This window comes from Zootoca vivipara, chromosome 6, assembly GCF_965207765.1.
Source record: "Zootoca vivipara chromosome 6, rZooViv2.hap1.1, whole genome shotgun sequence".
Classification (NCBI taxonomy): domain Eukaryota; kingdom Metazoa; phylum Chordata; class Lepidosauria; order Squamata; family Lacertidae; genus Zootoca; species Zootoca vivipara.
In genome coordinates this window covers 90,792,222-90,816,633 of record NC_142589.1, presented here as the reverse complement: position 1 = coordinate 90,816,633, position 24,412 = coordinate 90,792,222, and the positions used below count along the sequence as shown (strand labels likewise).

At 48.6% G+C, this 24,412-nt stretch overlaps 1 protein-coding gene across 1 annotated transcript; it reads left to right on the top strand.

Annotated features, from left to right (window-relative positions):
- The first annotated feature begins 12,586 nt into the window (after positions 1-12,586).
- LRRC25 (leucine rich repeat containing 25) lies at positions 12,587-22,632 on the top strand. The gene is made up of 3 exons (XM_035120715.3): positions 12,587-12,815; positions 15,184-16,020; positions 20,869-22,632. Exons 2-3 carry the CDS (start codon positions 15,185-15,187, stop codon positions 21,011-21,013), a joined length of 981 nt encoding a protein of 326 aa, XP_034976606.2. The 5' UTR covers positions 12,587-12,815; position 15,184; the 3' UTR covers positions 21,014-22,632.
- The last annotated feature ends 1,780 nt before the right edge of the window (positions 22,633-24,412 follow it).

Here is a 24,412-nt window from a genome sequence, read left to right as displayed (position 1 = left end):
TTAAGGTGCTACACCCAATATGCCAGCAAGTTTGGAAAACTCAGCAATGGCCAGAGGATTGGAGAAGATCAGTCTACATCCCAATTCCAAAGAAGGGCAGTGCCAAAGAATGCTCCAACTACCGCACAATTGCGCTCATTTCACACGCTAGCAAGGTTATGCTTAAAATTCTACAAGGCAGACTTAGGCAGTATGTGGATCGAGAACTCCCAGAAGTGCAAGCTGGATTTCGAAAGGGCAGAGGAACCAGAGACCAAATAGCAAACATGCGCTGGATTATGGAGAAAGCTAGAGAGTTCCAGAAAAACGTCTACTTCTGCTTCATTGACTATGCAAAAGCCTTTGACTGTGTCGACCACAGCAAACTACGGCAAGTTCTTAAAGAAATGGGAGTGCCTGATCACCTCATCTGTCTCCTGAGAAATCTCTATGTGGGACAAGAAGCTACAGTTAGAACTGGATATGGAACAACTGATTGGTTCAAAATTGGGAAAGGAGTACGACAAGGTTGTATATTGTCTCCCTGCTTATTTAACTTATATGCAGAATTCATCATGCGAAAGGCTGGACTAGATGAATCCCAAGCCGGAATTAAGATTGCCGGAAGAAATATCAACAACCTCAGATATGCAGATGACACAACCTTGATGGCAGAAAGTGAGGAGGAATTAAAGAACCTTTTAATGAGGGTGAAAGAGGAGAGCGCAAAATATGGTCTGAAGCTCAACATCAAAAAAACCAAGATCATGGCCACTGGTCCCATCACCTCCTGGCAAATAGAAGGGGAAGAAATGGAGGCAGTGAGAGATTTTACTTTCTTGGGCTCCTTGATCACTGCAGATGGTGACAGCAGTCACGAAATTAAAAGACGCCTGCTTCTTGGGAGAAAAGCAATGACAAACCTAGACAGCATCTTAAAAAGCAGAGACATCACCTTGCCGACAAAGGTCCGTATAGTTAAAGCTATGGTTTTCCCAGTAGTGATATATGGAAGTGAGAGCTGGACCATAAAGAAGGCTGATCGCCGAAGAATTGATGCTTTTGAATTATGGTGCTGGAGGAGACTCTTGAGAGTCCCATGGACTGCTAGAAGATCAAACCTATCCATTCTTAAGGAAATCAGCCCTGAGTGCTCCCTGGAAGGACAGATCGTGAAGCTGAGGCTCCAATACTTTGGCCACCTCATGAGAAGAGAAGAATCCTTGGAAAAGACCTTGATGCTGGGAAAGATGGAGGGCACAAGGAGAAGGGGACGACAGAGGACAAGATGGTTGGACAGTGTTCTCGAAGCTACGAACATGAGTTTGACCAAACTGCGGGAGGCAGTGCAAGACAGGAGTGCCTGGCGTGCTATGGTCCATGGGGTCACGAAGAGTCGGACACGACTAAATGACTAAACAACAACAACAACAAATGTTCCATCATTTTAACATATCAAAACTTGACTTCCTTCCCCCTCTTTCTGCGGTTCCCTAAATTTATTTTTAATATCTTCTGCATATTCCAAATTCACAAAATTTGCTTATTTATTTGACTACTTCAAATATATTCTCTTATGAAACTGCAGTACACTAGCCCTGCCAGTATTCTTATATGTTTACAGTTTGTCTGTAAATATTCAATAAACATTCTTTTATAAAAAGTTTGTTGTCTTGATTTCTTTTTCTTCTGGTAAGTCTCGCCATTTCTGCATATTCCATAAGGTTTCTGCATCTGTTTTTTCCCTTTGCGGGGACTTTTTTCTTTTTTCCAGTCTGTTGTTGTTGTTTAGTCGTTTAGTCGTGTCCGACTCTTCGTGACCGCATGGACCAGAGCACGCCAGGCACTCCTGTCTTGCACTGCCTCCCGCAGTTTGGTCAAACTCATGTTCGTAGCTTCAAGAACACTGTCCAACCATCTCGTTCTCTGTCGTCCCCTTCTCCTTGTGCCCTCAATCTTTCCCAACATCAGGGACTTTTCCAAGGATTCTTCTCTTCTCATGAGGTGGCCAAAGTATTGGAGCCTCAGCTTCACGATCTGTCCTTCCAGTGAGCACTCAGGGCTGATTTCCTTAAGAATGGATAGATTTGATCGTCTTGCAGTCCATGGGACTCTCAAGAGTCTCCTCCAGCACCATAGTAAAATTCTTGCCGCTGTAGTAGCATACATAAATAAGCTTCTATACCACTGATGGCCAAACTTGGGCCTCCAGCTGTTTTGGGACTACAACTCCCATCATCCTTAGCTAACAGGACCAGTGGTCAGGGATGATGGGAGTTGTAGTCCCAAAACAGCTAGAGGGCCGAGTTTTGCCATCACCCAGGTGGCGCTGTGGTTAAACCACTGAGCCTAGGGCTTGCTGATCAGAAGGTTGGCGGTTCAAATCCCTGTGACGGGGTGAGCTCCCGTTGCTTGGTCCCAGCTCCTGCCAACCTAGCAATTCGAAAGCACGTCAAAATGCAAGTAGATAAATAGGAACCGCTACAGCGGGAAGGTAAACGGCGTTTCCATGTGCTGCTCTGGTTTGCCAGAAGTGGCTTTGTCATGCTGGCCACATGACCTGGAAGCTATACGCCGGCTCCCTCGGCCAATAATGCGAGATGAGCGCACAACCCCAGAGTCGGTCACGACTGGACCTAATGGTCAGGGGTCCCTTTACCTTTACCTATTACAGTTTAGGTAGTTCTGTCCCTATAATTCCCACAAATTTCAACATGCTGCTGTGTGGCACCCACAGGGACATAGGGCCAAGGATCACAACCATTAATATTAATATATTTACACGAATCTATTATTGTGCCATCGAATCTAACTCACACCTCATTTTTAAAAACTTTGAAACTTGAAAAGTATGTGTTGTGTCAGAGTTGTTTTTCCAGCCTGCAATCGAATTGAATGTGCGCCCTATTTTTTGTGACGTGATTTGGCAAAAAAAAGGTAAGCATTATGTTTGAGTAAATATGGTAATAATCATAATCATAATCATAATATTTGTACCCGGCTGGGTTGCCCCAGCTACTCTTGCACTTTCCAGTACTTATAAAAAACATCAAACATTGAAAAGCTTCCCTATACAGTGGAACCATAACAATAATACTGTACAGTGGTACCTTAGTTCTCCAACGCCTAGGTTCTCCAACGCCGAAAACCCGGAAGTAAGTGTTCCAGTTTTCAAACAATTTTTTGAAGCCGAACGTCCGATGCAGCTGTCGGCTATTGTTTCCGGGGCACCTGCACCAATCAGAAGCGGCGCCTTGGTTTTAGAACATTTCAGAAGTCGAACGGACCTCTGGAATGGATTGAGTTTGGCGCTTTTGTTTTTGCTACGGTATTTATTTATTTTTTTGCATTTCTGTGGCATTTTCGGTTGATTTGTTTTTGTGACTGTGTGGAACCACGTTCAGCTACTGATTGTGTGACTGTGGAAATGGATAAAAGCCCCCCATCCAAACAATGGCTATCATCAGTGCAGGTAAGGAAAAAAATATTTTAATTTTTATCATCTACAATACTGTCTTTTTTTTTATAGCGCAGTACAATGATTATTGCTTTCATTTTATGAATCAATGGTCTCAATGGATACTAAAATTCATGTTAAATTGCTCTTTTGGGGTTGTTTTTTAAAAGTCTGTCTTAATCCGTTTTGCATTACTTTCTATGGGAAAACGTGCCCTGGTTTGGGAACGCTTTGGTTTTGAAACAGACTTCTGGAGCGGATTAAGTTTGAGAACCAAGGTACCACTGTCCAGGGCTGCCTTTAGATGTGAGGTTGCAAGGAACCAGGCAGAGGGCCTTCTCGGTGGTGGCGCCTGAAGACATCTAAAGGCAGCCCTGTTTAAGGAAGTTTTTAAAGTTTGATCTTTTATTGTGTTTTTAATATCCTGTTGGAAACCACCCAGAGTGACTAGGGAGGCCCAGTCAGATGGGCGGGGTGTAAGTAATAGCATTATCATTATTACTATTATTATTAGTCCACCTAACCTCAGGCTTGGCTCTGTGTTTGGTGTGGAGATAATAATCTGGTCCTTAATATTGCCAAGACCAAGGAACTGGTGGTGGACTACAGGAAGAAAAAGGTGGGCATTCAGCCCCTGTATATTGGGGGGGACCAGGTGGAGAGGGTGGCTGTATAATAATAATAATAATAATAATAATAATAATAATTTATTATTTATACCCCGCCCATCTGGCTGGGTTTCCCCAGCCACTCTGGGCGGCTTCCAACCGAATATTAAAAACAGTACAGCATCAAACATTAAAAACTTCCCTAAACATTTAAGTTCTTGGGTGTTACCATCGAGCAGCGTATGACCTGGAGGGCGAATACCACTGCTCTGGTGAAGAAGGCCCAGCAGAGAATATATTTCCTCAGACAAAAGAACAAGCTGAGTGAGAGACTGCTGGTGTCCTTCTATCTACCGAGGCTCCATAGAGAGCATTCTTACATAGTGTATCTGTGCTTGGTTTTCCAGCTGCACAGTCATGGACAGGAAAGTGCTCCAGAAAGTCATAACCACAGCCCAAAAGATTATCGGCCATCCTCTCCCATCTCTGGAAGAACTATACAACTCCCGTTGCCTTAAAAAAAAGCAAGTAATATTTTACAGGATTCATCTCATCCTGGATATAGTCTTTTTGCACCGTTGCCTTCGGGCAAGAGATACAGAACAATTAAATCAAGAACGAATAGATTAGAATAATAGAATCATAGAATCATATAGGTGGAAGAGACCACAAGGGCCATCCAGTCCAACCCCCTGCCAAGCAGAAAACACCATCAAAGCATTCCTCATCAAAGCATTCCTGACAGATGGCAGTCAAGCCTCTGCTTAAAGACCTTCAAAGAAGGAGACTCCACAACACTCCTTGGTAGCAAATTCCACTGCCGAACAGCTCTTACTGTCAGGAAGTTCTTCCTAATGTTGAGGTGGAATCTTCTTTCTTGTAGTTTGAATCCATTGCTCCGTGTCCGCTTCTCTGGAGCAGCAGAAAACAACCTTTCACCCTCCTCTATATGACACCCTTTTATATATTTGAACATGGCTATCATATCACCCCTTAACCTTCTCTTCTCCAGGCTAAACATACCCAGCTCCCTAAGCCGTTCCTCATAAGGCATCGTTTCCAGGCCTTTGACCATTTTGGTTGCCTTCTTCTGGACACGCTCCAAAAGAGATTAAAAAACAGTTTCTATCCAGGAGCTATAACCATCTTAAATGCTGTAACTAAATAATATTATCTTGGGGAGTTGTGATGGGTGTGTGAGTGTGTGTGTGTGTGTGTGTGGCTATTGTGTTTTTTTTATGGGATGGCATTCAATTTCATTGTATTATGTGCAATGACAATAAAGTATCTCTCTCTCTATCTATCTATCTATCTATCCATCTATCTATCTATCTATCTATCTATCTATCTATCTATCTCTATCCATACTGACTGGAAGCAGCTGTGCAGGAGTTCAGGCAAAGAGTCTTTCCCAGCGCTACATAGAGATGACAGGGATTTAACCCTTCTGCATGCAAAGCAGGTGTTCTGAGCTGCAGCCCTGCTCTGCTCATATACCTGGGAATAAAAACCATACAGTATAGCACTGGATGGATGGAGACAAACCCAACTCTGGCTGATGTTTGCACTTTTGGCAAAGGCCACTAGGTGGCGTCCCAGTGCTAGCGATGGATGGGGGATAGGTTTTCATCCCAGAACCAAAATAAAAAAAATTCCTTCAGTAGCACCTTCAAGACCAACTAAGTTTTAATTTTGGTATGAGCTTTCGTGTGCATGCACACTTCGTCAGATACACTGAAACAGAAGCCACCAGACCCGTATGTATATTCAGAGGGTGGGGGTGATGGGAATGGGTGATGGGCTGATAGAAGTGGTAAACCTGCAGATGACTGTTAACGACTGTTAATGACTGCAATTGGTCTTGCGGGGGGGGGGAGCAAGGGCTGAGGTGCTAAGGAAAGCTTGATCATGTAAAATGAGATAAGAATCCTATGTCTCTGTTCATTCCAGGTGGCTCCATGGTTTTAAGCTTGCTAATGAGTTGCAATTCAGCAACTCCTCTTTCCAGTCTGTTCCTGAAAATTTTCTGTAATAAAACAGCTGCTTTGAGATCTTGTATAGAATGTCCTGGGAGATTGAAGTGTTCTCCTACTGGTTTCTCTGTCTTGTGGTTCCTGATGTCAGATTTATGTCCATTTATCCTTTGGCGTAGGGTTTGTCCTGTTTGTCCAATATAGAGAGCTGAAGGGCACTGTTGGCATTTGACGGCATACACCAGAACCGTATAATTGCAGAGTTGGAAAGGACACCCAGCGGTCATCTAGCCCAACCCCCTGCAATGAAGAATCTCAGTTCAAGCATCCATGACAGATAGCCACCCAACCTTTACTTAAAAACATCCAACCACTTCCCGAGGGAGACTGTTCCACTGTCAAACAGCTCTTAACATCAGAAAGGTTATTGCTGATGTTTAGTCTCTTGTAACTCAGAAGCCACTGGTTCGAGTCATACCCTCCAGAGCAGGAGAAAACAAGCTCGTTCCCTCTTCCGTGTGAAAGCCCTTGAGATAAGGGAAGATGGCTCTCCTATCTCCCCTCAGTCTCCGCTTTTCCAGGCTAGACATACCCAGCTCCTTCAACCGCTCTTCATAAGGCTTGGTTTGATCATTTTGGTTGCCTTTCACAATGCATGTTCCAGCTTGTCAACATCCTTCTTAAACTGTGGTGCCCAGAACTGGACACAGGACTCCAGGAGGTGTGGTCTGACCAAAGCAGAAGACAACAGGACTCTGACTTCCCTAGACTTGTGTTGATACAGCCTAGAATAGTATTGGCCTTTTTTTGCTGCCCTTATCTTCCTAACTTTCATCAATCCCGAACTGTCAAGCATTCTTTACTTATTTGTTGAATTCATATACCGCTCTATACCCAGGCAGTTCACAGAATAAAATCAAGATATAAAACCAGAAAATACCTAACAAAAAGAAAAAGAAAACAACCCAATACCCTTCCCCCAGGAAAACACACATTTTAAAAGGGCATAGGGTGTAACAAAGGCCTGGTTAAAAAGGAACGTTTTTGCCTGGCACCCAAAGGTGTACAATGAAGGCACCAGGCGAACTTCCCTGGGGAGAGCATTCCGCAGAAGGGGAGCTGCCACAGAAAAGGCCCCGTTCTCGTGTTGCCACCCTCCGGACCTCTTGAGGAGGAGGCACACGAAGGAGGGCCTCGGAAGATGATCTCAGGGTCCGGGTAGGTTCATATGGAAAGAGGCGGTCCTTGAGGTATTGCGGTCCTGAGCCGTTTAAGGCTCTACAGGTCAGAACCAGCACTTTGAATTGGGCCCGGAAACTATTTGGTAGCCAGTGCAGTCGGACCGGGATCGGTGTAATATGCTCAAACCGTCTTGCCAGCCGGTGAGCAACCTGGCCTCTGAATTCTGCACCGGCTGAAGTTTCCAAACCATCTTCAGAGGCAGCCCTACATATAAGCTTTGCAAGACCTGAGTTGCTAGGACAAAGCAGCTGCCTTTGCAAGACCTGAGCTGCTGCATCGTCGCTGCCACGGAGCTAGCGAACCACCAGGGAAGGAGAGTCCTGGCAAATCAAAGCTCAGCGGCCACTCAGCGAGTTGTTGCACCGAAGTTTCTCTTTCACCTTTTCAAACATGAGGCAGATAAACATTGCCAAATCGGGGCCGTCAGACCCCTCCAACTGGAGGTCTTGCAAAGATTGCGAAGGCCGGCTTTTCCTGCTTCTGCCCTTTTTGCATTTAAGGAGGCTGCTTCGCTGCCAATTTCCTGGCATAGCTCGGCTCCAGCTTCCCTTAATCTGCAGAAAGGCCCCAAAAGCTCAAAGCAATGACAGAAGAAAGAGAAGTTAGCTGCAACGAGAGCTAAATGTGTCCCCCAAACCAGAATTTCCAACCTCCACTTTTCCTTAGGAGAAATTTCAGTGTTTGCTTGTCCTTGATTTTTTTTTAAATTGCTTTATTACATGCCTTTCCCTATAAGGTCCCGGGGTCAGCTGCAACAATTTAAAATACAGTGGTACCTTGGTTCTCAAATGCCTTGGTACTAAAATGCCGAAAACCCAGAAGTTAGTGTTCTGGTTTTTGAACAATTTTCGGAAGCCAAATGTCTGATACGGCTGTCAGCCATTGTCTGCACCAGGCACCCCCAAACTTCGGCCCTCCAGATGTTTTGGACTACAATTCCCATCTTCCCTGACCACTGGTCCTGTTAGCTAGGAATCATGGGAGTTGTAGGCCAAAACATCTGGAGGGCCGCAGTTTGGGGATGCCTGGTCTGCGCCAATCAGAAGCCACACCTTCAGAAGGTCGGTGAATCGAATCCCCGCGACGGGGTGAGCTCCCGTTGCTCTGTCCCAGCTCCTGCCAACCTAGCAGTTCAAAAGCACACTAGTGCAAGTAGATAAATAGGTACCGCTACAGCGGGAAGGTAAACGGCGTTTCCGTGCGCTCTGGTTTCCATCACAGTGTCCCATTGCGCCAGAAGTGGTTTAGTCATGCTGGCCACATGACCCGGAAAGCTGTCTGTGGACAAACACCAGCTCCCTTGGCCTGAAACCGAGATGAGCGCTGCAACCCCAGAGCCGTCCGCGACTGGACCTAACGGTCAGGGGTCCCTTTACCTTTACCTTTAAGCTACTGAAGGTAATAGGCCCTTTCTATGTCCAGCTGTCCTTTGTCAACAACAGATTGTTGCTGTTTTTTGTGTCGAATATATGCTATATGGTAATTGACGGACCTCATACCGTAGGTATCTCAAGCCATTTGCCCATGTCCCCATGCAACCAGTCCATGCAGAATGTAGGCACCCTATATATAAGGTAAAGGTAAAGGGACCCCTGACCATTAGGTCCAGTCGTGACCGACTCTGGGGTTCCCCGCTCATCTCGCATTATTGGCCGAGGGAGCCGGCGTATAGCTTCCAGGTCATGTGGCCAGCATGACAAAGCCGCTTCTGGCAAACCAGAGCAGCACATGGAAACGCCGTTTACCTTCCCGCTGTAGCGGTTACTATTTATCTACTTGCATTTTGATGTCCTTTCAAACTGCTAGGTTGGCAGGAGCTGGGACCGAGCAACGGGATCTCACCCCGTCACAGGGATTCGAACCGCCGACCTTCTGATCAGCAAGCCCTAGGCTCAGTGGTTTAACCACAGCGCCACCTGGGTCCCTATATATAGAAAGGAGCAAAACCGTGATATTTTAAGGAGCAGGCTAGCAGGCGGGGCCCATGACTTACATCCTAGGAGCCTACGGTACACAACACAAAACACTGTTGCCGTATGTAGGTTTTATTTTATTTGTTTTTTTATCTTATATTTTGGAAATGTACATCCATTTTGTTTTTCCCTTTAAATTTTTTTGGGGCCCCCAAGAGAGTGGGGCCCTAAGCTATAGCTTGTTTAGCTTACACGTATATCTGGCACTGGTTCAAAGGACGCAGCGCAGAAACAGCAGCTTTGTCCAACTCAACTCTCGAAACTGAAAGCCTAGAGTCTCCTTTTTCCAGCTGCGAATGGCTTTGGCAAGCGGTAAAATGAGACCAGGCTTCTGAGACTGTTTCTGAGGGCTCTGATGTGAGCTTCATCCGTAGATGATGCATCTGTTTTTTTTCCCCCGCCAGGGCTTTCCGGGAACCGGGGAGGGGTGTCCCCATAAAAGGAAGTAACCTTTCCTGTGTGCAGCCTCGGAGGAATGTGGTCAAACCAAATGCAAAACTCAGAAGGTTTGCAAAAGAGGAACGTAACTCCAATGGTTAAATGCTGGAGGACAGGCAGATATGACAAATAAATATAAATAGTTACGGGAGACATCGCAGCCTCAATATCCAGCTTTTGCCTCCTTCACTTTCTCATAAACTCTCTCACAGAATTGTAGAGTTCGAAGGGACCTCAAGGGCAATTTTGTCCAGTCCTCGGCAATGCAGAAAGTGCCCCCGATTCTTAGGAATTCGAAGAAGAAGAAAGTTCACACAATTTTTAAACCAGCGGTTAAAATCTGTTTCGGTCGACCCAGTCTGCCATTTTGGTTCCAAATGGCGTCCACTTGGATCGAAACGAAGGAAACGGTTCCCTGATCTCGGGAACCGATGTCCTTTATGCCATCTCTTTTTTGTATATATATATTTTATTAAATTTTCTGTTTTACAATTTAAAATACGCATTTTTACATCCTCAAGATACCATTGACTTCTATTCTTCTCTTTCCATGGTTCATTTCACAAATTGTATATCCCTGCATATTTTACAAGAACTATACCATTCATTATTCCATTATTGCATCAATCAAAACTTGTTTACACTGTTGAATTTCTCTTCATGCTGCCAGCATTTTCAGTTGTATACATTTATTTCTCATATAGAATCATAGAGTTGGGAGAGACCACAAGGGCCATCCAGTCCAACCCCCTGCCAAGCAGGAAACACAATCAAAGCATTCTTGACATATGGCTGTCAAGCCTCTGCTTAAAGACCTCCAAAGGAGGAGACTCCACCACACTCCTTGGCAGCAAGTTCCACTGCCGAACAACTCTTGCTGTCAGGAAGTTCTTCCTAATGTTTAGGTGGAATCTTCTTTCTTGTAGTTTGAGTCCATTGCTCCGTGTCTGCTTCTCTGGAACAGCAGAAAACAACCTTTCTCCCTCCTCTATATGACATCCTTTTATATATTTGAACATGGCTATCATATCGCCCCTTAACCTTCTCTTCTCCAGGCTAAACATACCCAGCTCCCTAAGCCGTTCCTCATAAGGCATCGTTTCCAGGCCTTTGACCATTTTGGTTGCCCTCTTCTGGACACGTTCCAGCTTGTCAGTATCCTTCTTGAACTGTGGTGCCCAGAACTGGACACAGTACTCCAGGTGAGGTCTGACCAGAGCAGAATACAGTGGTACTATTACTTCCCTTGATCTAGATGCTATACTCCTATTGATGCAGCCCAGAATTGCATTGACTTTTTAAGCTGCTGCATCACACTATTGACTCATGTCAAGTTTGTGGTCTACAAAGACTCCTAGATCCTTTTCACATGTACTGCTCTCAAGCCAGGTGTCTCCCATCCTGTATTTGTACCTTTCATTTTTTTTGCCCAAGTGTAGTACTTTATATTTCTCCTTGTTAAAATTCATCTTGTTTGCTTTGGCCCAGTTGTCTAATCTGTTAAGGTCATTCTGAAGTGTGATCCTGTCCTCTGGGGTATTAGCCACCCCTCCCAATTTGGTGTCATCTGCAAACTTGCTCAGGGTGCCCTCAAGCCCATCATATTGAATAAACATTTTCCAATCTTCTCTAAACGTATGTTCTTCTTGTTCTCTTATTCTATATTTAAGTCCATGCGTGTATTCCATCAGCTTAAGTTGCTATTCTTTTTTAATTGGGACCTCACTTGTTTTCCATTTTTGGGCTAACAAAACCTGGGCCGCAGTAGTGCCATATATCAATAACCTTTTTTGACACCTGGGAATGTCAGTCTGAATTATCCCCAGTAGAAAGGACTCTTGTTTTTTGGCGAAAGTACTTTTAAACATTCTTTTCAATTCATTATGGATCATTTCCCAATATTCTTTTACCCTTTTGCAAGTCCACCACATATGAAAGAACGTTCACTCCGCCTCTTGGCATCTCCAGCACTTATCCGATTCAGCCTTGTACATCTTAGCAAGCCTAGGTAAAGGTAAAGGTACCCTTGACCGTTAAGTCCAGTTGCGGACGACTCTGGGGTTGCGGCGCTCACCTCGCTTTACTGGCCGAGGGAGCCGGTATACAGCTTCCGGGTCATGTGGCCAGCATGACTAAGCTGCTTCCACCCACCATGTTGGGCCTTAGCCCCTCCCCTCCAGCCTCCTGGCCCCACCCCTGCACCCACCACGTTGTGACTTAGCCCCGCCCCTCCTGCTGCAAGCTCCCACCACGGTCCTGGCCCTCAACCCACCAAGTTGCACCTTAGCTCCACCCCTTATTCACCAGCTCCCACCTTGGCCCCGCCCCTCAACCCACCAAGTTCTGCCTTGGCCCCGCCCCTCCAGCCTCCTGGCCACACCCCTCCACCCACCAGGTTCCACCTTAGCTCCACCCCTTATCCACCAGGTTCTGCCTCTTGGCTCCGCCTCTTGGCCCGCCACCTCCCACCTTGGCCCCATCTGGCTCTGCTTGGCCCCGCCCCTCCAGCCTCCTGGCCCCGCCCCTGCACCCACCAGGTTCTGTCTTAGCCCCGCCCCTCCTGCTGCCAGCTCCCACCACGGTCCTGGCCCTCAACCCACCAAGTTCCACCTTAGCTCCACCCCTTATTCACCAGCTCCCGCCTTGGCCCCGCCCCGCAACCCACCAAGTTCTGCCCTGGCCCCGCCCCTCCAGCTTCCTAGCCCCGCCCCACCACCCACCAGGTTCCGCCTCAGCTCCACCCCTTTATATGGCTGGTTCCGCCTCTTGGACCACCAGCTCTCACCCTTGGGGGTGGTCCTTTGGGTTCTGTTATGATGCCCGCCTGTCCTGGCCTGACTCTGACTCACCCCTGGCAAGCTCCCTTTCCCAGGCTCAGAGCCCCGAAACCGAAACCCCACAATTCTTGGAGGGCATCTGAATGCTGCCGGTCCTGGCTTGGCGCCTTGGCGGGTTGAGCAAGGCCAGGTTTCCCCGGAGCAAACTTTCCTTTCTGCTACTATTTCCTCTCCTGCCTCCTGCCCCCCCCTGCCCCACAAAGAGGGAAGTTGAGCTTCCCCTTTTCCCCTCCCCACAAGCAAAGTCAAGAGTCCCAAGGTAGAAGGCAGACGTCCCGAGATCTCTGCGAGAAGCACCCGCTCTGCAGGTAGGGATGGGGGGGGGTGGGTGGGGTGGGGTGGGTGAGGGGGTGCTAATCGCAGTATTGAGGGCCTCTCTGCCCTCAAGGGGGTGGGTATCAGTGCTGAAACTGTCGACATGTGAGCTATTGAGTCGGACCATTTGGCTCAGCGTTGTCGGCACAGGCCGGCAGCAGCTGCTCTCCCGGGTTCCCTGGCTTGGCGGAGGTGGATGGGCAACCCCAGCCCTACCTATAAATGTCAGGATTCGCACCCAGGACTTCCCACGTGCAAAGGATGAGCTATGATCCTTCCCGTGAAGGCATCTCAAGGCCCTAGTCCTCACGAATAACCATGGAATCATAGAATTGTATAGCTGGTTGGGACTCCAGTTTGCTGCAGTGCAGGAATCTCAGCTTAAAAGGATTCTTGGCAGACGGCCATCCAGCCTCTGCTTAGAAACCTCCAAGGAAGGAGAGTCCACCACCTCCCGAGGGAGACCGTCCCACCACCACTGAATGACTCTTCACGTCAGAAGGTTCTTCCTGGTGTTGAGCCGGAATCGCCTCTCTTGTAACTTGAAGCTGTGGGTTCGAGTCCTGCCCTCCAGAGCAGGAGAAAACAAGCTTGCTCCCGCTTCCGTGTGAAAAGCCCTTGAGATGTTTGAAAAGGGCTCTCATATCTCCTCTTTCCCGGGCGAAACATACCCAGCTCCTTCAACCGTTCTTCATCAGGCTTGGTTTCCAGACCCTTGGCCGCCCTCCTCTGCACACTTTTCTGCTTGTCCGTATCCTTCTTAAAATGGGGCACCCAGAACTCGGCACAGTATTCCAGGTGTCGTCTGACCAAGGCAGAACAGAGAGCGCGACTTTTACTTCCATTGTAAAAAAAAAATTATTTTACAAGGCTGTTAATTGCACTTCACCAGATGTTAACCTATTACAGGATTTGTAAGAATGGATTCCAAATATCGTTGAATTTGTCCATGGCAAGTCTGGCGTTAATATGTTGTTCCTATATTGCGAGTTTGTATAATGCTTCGATTATTTTTATTTCCCCAATTCAACAGTACAGTATCAGCCTTTTTGCCGTGGTTAAGGCAGGCACCCCCAAACTTCGGCCCTCCAGCTGTTTCGGACTACCATTCCCATCATCCCTGACAACTGGCCCTGTTAGCTAGGGATCATGGGAGTTGTAGTCCCAAAGCATCTGGAGGGCCGAAGGTTGCCTATGCCTGGGTTAAGGACATGGAGAGTCCATTTGTATTGTCCTTTTTGTAAGGTTCCACATGCTAGGCACATAATTCAAGTGGATATTTTGCTTTGTAAATGTAAGGTTGTTCTGTATGGTTCTGTGGGTGGTTTCGGTTACCTTCTGCCAAAAAATCTTTCAACATAGGACAATGAAAAAACATTTTTAAAAAGGCTTCTGGGAGTCTGACATTATTGCAGTTCCCCTGGTCCTGTGCAAGTATTACTCTTAGGGTCGTGGGTTCGAGTCCCACGTTGGGCAAAAAGGGGGTTGGACGACTAGTGGTCGCTTCCAATGCCACAATTCCATGATTCAGCTAAGATGTGTGAAGCAGGAACTGACCCAAATTGGCTCCACGCTTGGGCCTGATCAGGGAATGGTGGGAATAATAATAATAATAATAATAATAATAATAATAATAATAATAATAATTTATTTGTACCCCGCCCATCTGACTGGGTTTCGCCAGTCACTCTGGGCAGCTTCCAACAAAGATTTAAAATACATTAAAATGATACACATTAAAAACTTCCCTGAACTGCCTTCAGGTGTCTTCTAAATGTCAGGTAGTTATTTATGTCTTTGACATCTGATGGGAGGGTGTTCCAAAGGGCGGGTGCCACTACCGAGAAGTCCCTCTGCCTGGTTCCCTGTAGCTTTCCTTCTCGCAGTGAGGGAACCACCAGAAGGCCCTCGGTGCTGGATCTCAGTGTCCGGCCTGAATGATGGGGGTGGAGACGCTCCTTCAGGTCTACTGGACTGAGGCCGTTTAGGGCTTTCAAGGTCAGCACCAACACTTTGAATTGTGCTCAAAAACGTCCTGGGAGCCAATGTAGGTCTTTCAGGACCGGTGTTATGTGGTCTCCCAGTCACCGCTCCCAGTCACCAGTCTAGCTGCCGCATTCTGGATTAGTTGTAGTTTCCGGGTCACCTTCAAAGGTAGCCCCACGGAGAGCGCATTGCAGTAGTCCAAGCGGGAGATAACCAGAGCATGCACCACTCTGGCGAGGCAGTCTGTAGCAGGGAGGGTCTCAGCCTGCGTACCCGATGGGAAGGGGTCTTCACTGCCAATGGGCCCCCCTGCCTACCTTTCCTTCCCCACATTCACCGCGGCCACCTCCCGCTTTCCAACTTGTGTCTCCGCAGGATGTGGAGACTCCTGGCGACCGCAGTCTTCTGCCTCCTTGGCCGGCCCGTATACCCCAAGTGCCCTCTGTACAACCAAACCCACCCCCCGGAGGCTCTGGCCCGTTTCTTCCGGGACTCTGCGGAAAAGCTGGCACTCGCTGGCTGTGGGGTCCCTAAAATCCCGGACGATACCACCTTGGGGCCCCAGGTGGAAGAGCTGGACTTGTCCCGGAACGACCTCCGAAGCTTGCCGGACAGTTTCCTGAGCCGTGCCGCCAAGGTGAGGAAGCTCCACCTGTCGGACATCGGCCTGCGGGAGCTGCCTCCCCAGTTCTTTGCCAATGCCTCCGGGCTGAAGGAGCTGTGGCTGGAGAACAACACCCTCCGCTCGGTGCCAGCCGGGGCGTTCCACGGCTGCCTGGAGAAACTTGCCGTGGATTGCCAGTGCCCCGTGGCCGGGAGCGTCCTGCCTTATTGCCAAAACTGCTCCGCCGACACCGAGTGCCTGTGCTTCACCTTGGAAGGCCGGGCCCAAAATGTGACCGACTTCCACGCCCAGCAATGCCAAGGCATGCCCGGTTCGCTCTATGCTGCCATCGTGGTGCCCATTGTGGTTGTGGTCCTCCTGGCTGGACTGGTGTGTTTCCTGATCCGGAGGAAGGTGACGGCTGCCATCAGCCACGACAAGAGGGGCTCCACTGCCTCGGAGGGGGTCCACGGGCAGCCGCGGTACATCAGCCACGCCGGTCCGCAGGGCGACGCAAGCCACAGCTGCCACGCCAACTACGAAAACATCGACCACGGAGCCGGAGCCAGGCAAGGCAAACGGCGGGCCAGCAAGCCGTCAACAAGCAGGTAAGCTTTTTCTTTTAAAAATGATTTCATTTTGGCCTTAGAATCATAGAATTATAGAATCATAGAGTTGGAAGGGACCACAAGGGCCATCCAGTCCAACCCCCTGCCAAGCAGGAAACACCATCAAAGCATTCCTGACATATGGCTGTCAAGCCACTCCTTGGCAGCAAATTCCACTGTCGAACAGCTCTTACTGTCAGGAAGTTCTTCCTAATGTTTAGGTGGAATCTTCTTTCTTGTAGTTTGAATCCATCGCTCCATGTCCGCTTCTCTGGAGCAGCAGAAAACAACCTTTCTCCCTCCTCTATATGACATCCTTTAATATATTTGAACATGGCTATCATATCACCTTCCTGGTTCCTTCCTGGTTCCTGAAAACTTTAAGGAAGAATGGGGATTTTTTTATTTATTTATTTAGGCAGGATTACTTTGGCAGGATTGTAATAACACTTGTGATGTAACGGGTATTATGGAGGTTTTTTGTTTTTTTAAAAAAGATAATAATAATAATAATAATAATAATAATAATAATAATAATAATAATAATATTTATACCCCGCCCATCTGGCTGGGTAGAAAGCCTTCAGCTTTTGTTGGGACTACAACTCCCGTCCTCCCTAGCTAGCAGGACCAGCGGTCAGGGATGATGGGAATTGTAGTCAGAAAACAGCTGGGGGGGGCAAGTTTTGCGAGAACCTGATTTAGAAAGTGGAAGAGAGGTGTCAGCAAACCCTCCCTCCGAAGCAGGATGTCCAGACTTCCTCCAGAAGACTTCCCTCCAACCCAGAGGTCAACCCAAGAGAAGAATCCGAATGCAAACTCTCCTAAAACGCTGACTATCAGCAATTTGGGCTGCGGCGGCTGTGGAGGTGCTGGCTTTTGCAGAAGAAGCTGAGGGAGAAACGAGATTTCGCCTGCGGTTTTTAAATGAGCGACAGGGATCTCGTTTGTGCTCCTCGCTTCTTTGCGGAAAAGCAGAAGGCAGCTGTCTTCCGAAAGCAAAAAGCAAAAAGAGCAGCTGTTCTTATTTGTGCATCGCATCGCGGAGCTGCGGAACTCACTGCCACAGGAAGAAGGGTCACCCAGCAACTCGGAGAGCTTTTAAAAAGGATCAGACCAGTATACCTGAAGGAGCGTCTCCCCCCCCCCCCATCGTTCTGCCCGGACACTGAGGTCCAGCGCCGAGGGCCTTCTGGCGGTTCCCTCGCTGCGAGAAGCCAAGTTGCAGGGAACCAGGCAGAGGGCCTTCTCGGTAGTGGCACCCGCCCTGTGGAATTATTATTATTATTATTATTATTATTATTATTATTATTATTATTATGCACGAAGGATCAAGGCTATCCACAGTGACTAGCCGCAGTGGCTATGCCCTGCCTCCCCTGTTCCTCCGTTGCTGGTGGCATGTGGGTCTTAAAAGAGGGCAATCTCCTGGCAGACCTAGACTGAGCCTTGTAGTATATAATGGTAACTGACAATTTACATAGAAATATGATTAAAAAATAAATAGAAGAAATAGGTAACTGTGCGGTAAAAGTGTATTTAACAGATAACGTACAATGAGAATGTTTGGAAGTCTTTTTAAAACCTCAATCACCTTTTCTTCTTTTTAATATATATATATTAATTTTTTCTCCTTCTCCTTTTCTTTTCTTTTTCATAAATTGTATTCTCATGTGTACTGTGAGGTATACAAGGTATTTTTGCTTCAGTTGCCATCATTTTCTTTTTTGTTACAAAAGAAAAACGGAGAGCGTTGTATAAATGTTGTATAAACGTATGTTTTTTAAAATAATAAAGATCAACATGCCGGGGGGGGGGGAGAGCCATCTTTTTGGCCACTGTGAGGACAGGATGCTGAGCTGTGATGTGCCCCCTTTGGTCTGATCCAGCCGCTTGCGGGGCTCTCCTTAGTTTCATTATGGTTCCTATGTGGAGCCTCCATGGACAGACGCAGTCTACCTTAGAGTGGCAGAGAACAAGAGTGGGAGAAGGCGGTGGCTCCGACATCCTTGTGGGGCTTCTCATTTAGGGCATCTGTGAGGATAAGGATGCTGGATCTAGCAGGTCTCTTTTTAGATTCCCCTCTTTCAGAATTTGCACCCGAATTTTGCGATGCAGCTCCCCAACTGGTCAGCACGGCCCCCCCCAAAAAATAGCATATATTGGGATGAGAGTGGGCAAAATGCATATATCCCTGAGAATATCATGCAGCCCATTAGAGGAAATTGTGAAAATGTGTACAGTAGCCCAACCTGCCAGCAGAACTGTTCGTGTGCAACAAAACGCTGGTGAATTTTCACGAAGATCTTTCGTTTCTTATTTTTTGAAAATTGCGGTAGAAGCGTATGGGGATTGGGGAAATGAGAGAAATGAATAGAAAGTGAAACTGCATATAGAGGAATATATTGAGAGGGAATGCCACAGAGATGTTGGAACAGCTGTCAGTTTTGCACTGGGCTAGGAGATCATCCCAGGCCGTGCGTTGCATAATCTGGCGGTGTCAGAAGTGGCCCAGGGGAAAGAAACTCAGTCTGGAAAAAGCAGTGGATCCGACCTCTCCCTCCTTCCCTCCCTCCGGACCTGCCCCCAACACAGCAAGCCGAGGGGCATCCATTGTGGGGACAGAGAGTAATTTTTCTCTTCCATGGTTAGCAATACCAATTGTCGCTGAGTCACAGAGACTATTGGATGTTGAGACAGGATCTTGTGAGCCGAGCGTTCGTGCGCATCCGTTCCAAAGGTGGCGGCAGAGTCACACGCCCAGCCCAAGACAGCTCCCGCTCTTAGCTAATTTCCGATGGGGCAATTTGCTCGCTCTGAGCTGACAGGAAAAGATGTGGGGTTCCCCCCCTTTTTTTGATGTGTGTGCAAATCCGCAGGGTGCAACGCAACCGCTTGTTCCAAGGAAACTGGGAGGGACTGCAGCTCAGGGGAGGAGTACTTGCTTGGCATGCAGAAGGCATCTGGTTCAAGCAGGTTGCCTCAAATTTCAGCAGTGACACCAAAACCATGAACGTTTCAGTTGCAGCCGCCGCCGTGTTGCACCTGAGACTCAGCCTCACCATTGGGGAAAGACTTTCTGCCTAATAATAATAATAATAATAATAATAATAATAATAATTTATTTTTTTATACCCCAACCATCTGGCTGGGTCTCCCCAGCCACTTTGGGCGGCTTCCAACAGAACATTAAAATACAATAATCTATTAAACATTAAAAGCTGCCTTCAGATGTCTCCTAAAAGTCTGGTAGTTGTTTTTCTCTTTGACATCTGATGGAAGGGCGTTCCACAGGGAGGGCGCCACCACCGAGAAGGCCCTCTGCCTGGTTCCTTGTAATCTCACTTCTCGCAGGGAGGGAACCACCAGAAGGCCCTCGGTGCTGGATCTCAGTGTCCGGGCAGAACGATGGGGGTGGAGACGCTCCTTAAACCCTGGGCAACCTCTGCCAGTCTGTGTAGACAGCATTGGCATCTTGCTTTGGCCTTAAATTATAAGGACCAGAATCTTGCTTTATCTGGAGGTCCGGGGCTGCTCAGATGACAAGACCCCCCCTCTCAGCTTCAAAGATGGGGTCCAAAGGAAAGCAGAACAAGACATTGGGCACCAACTGGGCTGCAGAAGTTGCCGGAAGGAAGCAGACAAGGCGCCATCCAACTGCCTTAGGGACTCTGCTCTGGATTTGTGTAGGGCCACAGATATGCCCCACCACCACCACCACATTTTTGGAGAAACGCCGTCCCCGAAATTGCTGTCAACTCCTTTGGAGAACTTCAGTTTCCCAGGACCCCCTTGTCTTTCCCAAGGCTCCTTCGCTGCTCGGGAGCCAAGGGGAAGTTTGGGAGCCAGGGGAAGTTTGAACTCTCTTTGCAGCGAACGACCCTGCAATTCATTTAGCAACAAACAAACACTTAAAGTAGAAGAAAGGAAGAAGGCGGCTCAGGAAGGGAGACAGTGCAGATAAAAGAGAGGGATCTGAGCCTGTTTTCGCTTGCAGAGGAAGCCCCTAACTCCCCGAGGGTTTGAGGCCCATCGGCTGCCCTCCCCTGGTTTAGCCAGCCAGTCGAAGCTGTTTCCCGGGATTGTGGCCGCTGTCGCCTGCTGACAGCTTCCAGGCAGTGGCGTAGCTAGCCGCCTGGCTGCCCGGGGCGGCAAACCCAAAGGCACCCCGCTGGGGGGGTGTCCGTCACGTGCATGCGTCGCGTGTCATGACACATGTGCTATGATGCACAACGCACAAGTCATGACGCACGACGCATGCGCACACAGGAGGCATACGACGCGGCAAACCCTGCGAGCAAGCTGCGGAGTGAGGCAGTCTCACTTGCATCGGGGCTTCTCCTCGATGGTGGCGGCCGTCGGAGGTGGTCAGCCCCGCCCAGCCTCCTGCCCCTCCATTACTACGCCACTGCTTCCAGGAACTGCAGCTGAGAGCTAAGTGCAGGGTGGTGACCGTAGATGGACGAACTACCCCAGAAGGAGCGGGACATGCCCCCCCATCAGAGGTACTGCCCCGCCCCTAACACTCCACACACCCCTTGCTAATCATAGAATCATAGAATTGCATTGGCTTTTTTAGCTGCTGCATCACACTGTTGACTCATGTCAAGTTAGTGGTCTACCAGGACTCCTAGATCCTTTTCACATGTACTGCTCTCAAGCCAGGTGTCTCCCATCCTGTATTTGTGCCTTTCATTTTTTCATCCCCCCCCCCCCATTTTTCCATTTTCATTTGTGCCTTTCATAATATCGCAATGTAATCTGTTATGCAACCCAAGGTGGTAGTTATAACCTTTAAGAAACAAAAAACAAACCACTCCTTCAATTTCTTCCTTTTCTTGTCCACAGATTGAGCCCCGAAGCCCCTGATCCGGACGTCCCCCATGACGACCAGCCTGTCTATGCCAACACTCAGGATCTGTATTACAACTACAGTGGGGGACCCACCCTGGGAAACGCAGAGGATGACATTTATATTGTTCCAGATCAGTGACCCACATAAACCCCACACCGGCTAGCTCCCCACCCCAAGGCATATGATGGTTTTATGGCAACTGGTGTATTCACTGCTTCTCTGGTAGAACACCCCCCCTCAGTCCCTTCCTTCCTTCCTTCCTTCCTTCCTTCCTTCCTTCCTTCCTTCCTTCCTTCCTTCCTTCCTTCCTTCCTTCCTTCCTTCCTTCCTTTTCTTTTTCTTTCTTTCCTTCCTTCCTTCTTCCTTCCTTCCTTCCTTCCCTCCCTCCCTCCCTCCTTTTCTTTCTTTCTTTCTTTCTTTCTTTCTTTCTTTCTTTCTTTCTTTCTTTCTTTCTTTCTTTCTTTCTTTCCTCCCTCCCTCCCTCCCTCCTTCCCTCCCTCCCTCCTTCCTTCCCTCCCTCCTTTTCTTTCCTTCCTTCCTTCCTTCCTTCCTTCCTTCCTTCCTTCCTTCCCTCCCTCCCTCTCTCCCTCCCTCCTTCCTTCCTTCCTTCCTCCCTTCCTTCCCTCCTTCCCTCCCTCCCTCCTTTTCTTTCCTTCCTTCCTTCCCTCCCTCCTTCCTTCCTTCCTTCCTTCCTTCCTTCCCTCCCTCCCTCCCTCCCTCCCTCCCTCCTTTTCTTTCTTTCCTTCCTTCCTTCCTTCCTTCCTTCCTTCCTTCCTTCCTTCCTTCCTTCCTTCCTTCCTTCCTTCCTTCCTTCTCTTCTCTTCTCTCTTCTCTTCTCTTCTCTTCTCTTCTCTTCTCTTCTCTTCTCTTCTCTTCTCTTCTACCTTTAAACAGAACCTTGGAATGGCAGAATTTTAAGGGGACCCCAAGAGTCCCCTAGCCCAACCCCCTGCAATGCAGGACTCCCTGACGGCTGGCCATGCAACCTCTTTTTTCCGAAAACCTCCAAGGCAGGAGCCCACGACCACCAGCAAGTGCTTTCTAATGCTTAAATCGGGATTTCTTCTCGAATCTGTTGGTTTGTGTCCTACGTTTGCAGTTCCCCTCTTTGGCCCGCGGGGGCAGCCTCTCCACGCTATAATGGGACCATCTCAACCTCTGAAGTGTAGATCTCTGTAAGTTAAGTGTCACGGAATCCTTGGAGTGGGACCCCCAAGGGCCATCTAGCCCAACCCCATGCGATGCACAAAGCGCAACTCTGCACCTGCGCATTTCATGATGCCTTTGTGCTAGTGTATGGGCATCGATGCTCACGAGCTCTGCAAAAGAAGCACGCACGCACGCATGCACGCACACACACCACTGTTCCCCAATGATGTGTTTTTCTTACTAGGGACCTAAAAGACTTATGGGACCTGTCTCTCATGCAAATGGATGTAAATTTAGGCCAATTTTGGGGTGGGGGGGTGGGGCAGGAATGCTTGCTGTCCAGGCGAACGCAGAGGAGTGCGGACAGAGCTGGATGTCGGAAGGCTCAGGACCGGACATGAAGGATAGGAACCGGCACAGAGTTAACTGGTGGAACTCCTTTCCACAGGAGGGCCACCAATTTAGGACCGGCCAATTGATGGACGATCGCTCTTCTCTGCCTCTGTGAATGGAGGCAGCGACGCTTCTGGACCCCAGTAGCTGGGAAAGCAGGAGGGAGAGGCGCTCAGAATTACTGTTTGTGTACATATTAAATCTCAGCCGAGTTCTGCCCAGTGTCTTCCTGTGACTCATCTCTCTCTCTCTTTCTCTCTCTTTGGGGATGCAAAACACACACAGAAAGTCCCCGGTTCAATTCTCGGCAGCATCCCCAGGTAGGACTATGAAGGTGCCCCCCCTCAGTGGAACCTCCATGGATAGGTGCAGCCTACCTTAGAATAGAGCAAGGGAGGGAGGAGGCTGCCGCTCTCATCTCCTGCTTGAGGACTGGACAGATTCACGGAGGAGAGAGATTGCCATCGATGGCCACGTTGCAGTTCCTCCGCTGTCGGAGGAAGTGGGCCTCTGGTTCCGAGTTTTTTTGGAGAGTTTGGGGACATCAGTCAGGCCACTTCCAGGACAAGATCCCAGACCTGATGGGCCCTCTGTGGCCTGATCCAGCTGCAGGGCTCTCCTCCGTTTCTTACGATTCCTAAATAGGGACTCCATGGAGAGTCTATCTTAGCATGGTGGAGAACCAGAGTGAGAGGAGGTTCTCACGGCCTCCTTTGGGGGGGGGCGCTTCCCTTCGAGGGGCATGTGGTTGTGAGAATGGGACACTGGACTACTAGATGGGCCACCCTTTGCCCCAGGGTTTGTTTCTTACGATTGCCCCATGGAGCCTCCTTGGGCAGGGGCAGTCTACCTTAGAATGGTGGAGAACAAGAGCGGGAGGAGGAGGCTGCTGCGCTCTCATCCAGCTGAAGTCTGGACAGATTCACGGAGGGGAGAGAGAGCTATGGGAGGAAGTGGGCTTCTGATTACAAGTTGGGTTCGTGTTTGTTTTTAATCAGGCCCTGCTCATGGGATTCATGTTCGGGGCATCTGACTGGCTTCTGCCATTCCCTCCAACAACATTTCTCCGATGAAAATGCGGACATCAATAATAATAATAATAATAATAATAATAATAATAATAATAATACCCTGCCCATCTGGCTGGGTTGCCCCCATCCTCTCTAGGTGGCTTCCAACATACAGTATATAAAAACGTAACAAAACATTGAAAACCTTCCCTATCCAGGGCTGCCTTCAGATGTCCTCTAAGGGTTGTACAGTTCCTTATCTCCTTGGCTTGGGGGGCGGGTCACCACTTCAGGCCCTCCAAATTTATCCAAGGAAAATAAAGATGTCCTAAGGAAAAGGGGGACATTCCGGGATCACATCAGAAAGCGGGACGGTTTCTGCAAATCCAGAATCGGGACGCTTGGAGGCCCTGCGCCGCGAGGACAGATGGGCTCGCTTTGGCTCTTCTTCGTTTCTTGCAGTTCCTCAGTGGAGCCTCCATGGGCAGAGGCAGTCTATCTTAGCACGGTGGAGAACGAGGGCGGAAGGAGGCCATTTGGTGTCAATGTCCAGCTTTTGCGGCTTCGCATTCCTGCTCTTTTTCAAAACGGAACAGATTCTTAGGCGCTCCGGCGAGTTCCTGGGCCCGTTCCACGCGTTATTCGCATGGCGATTGTAGATCGGTTTGTGTGTGGCAACCTCGGACCCTCGGCTCCCACCCCCCACAGTGGGGCTTCCTTCCAGCCCGGCTGCTTTGCAGCTCGTGCTGCTGAGCCAAAGGTCAGAAAGGGGAGCAGCCGGCGAACCAGGGTGTTGGTTGAGCTTTGAACTGCTTTGAACTCCTGGAGCCGGCGGGCGAGACCTACAGCCCAGTAAATAAAGCGTGATCATCGTGTGATGTGCTACGTCTCCTGATGGTTTGAAGCACCTCATTTCCTGCCCAGGTTTTGTTCAGTTTATACTGGATCAGGATCAGGATCCCCCAGCATGGCTGGGAATCCTTAC

Bases quoted from the DNA above. Each gene is read 5' to 3' on its own strand.
- LRRC25 (XM_035120715.3), top strand. From the start codon at position 15,185: ATGTGGAGACTCCTGGCGACCGCAGTCTTCTGCCTCCTTGGCCGGCCC. The intron at 16,021-20,868 runs GTAAGCTTTTTC...TCTTGTCCACAG, and splicing joins AGCAAGCCGTCAACAAGCAG to ATTGAGCCCCGAAGCCCCTG.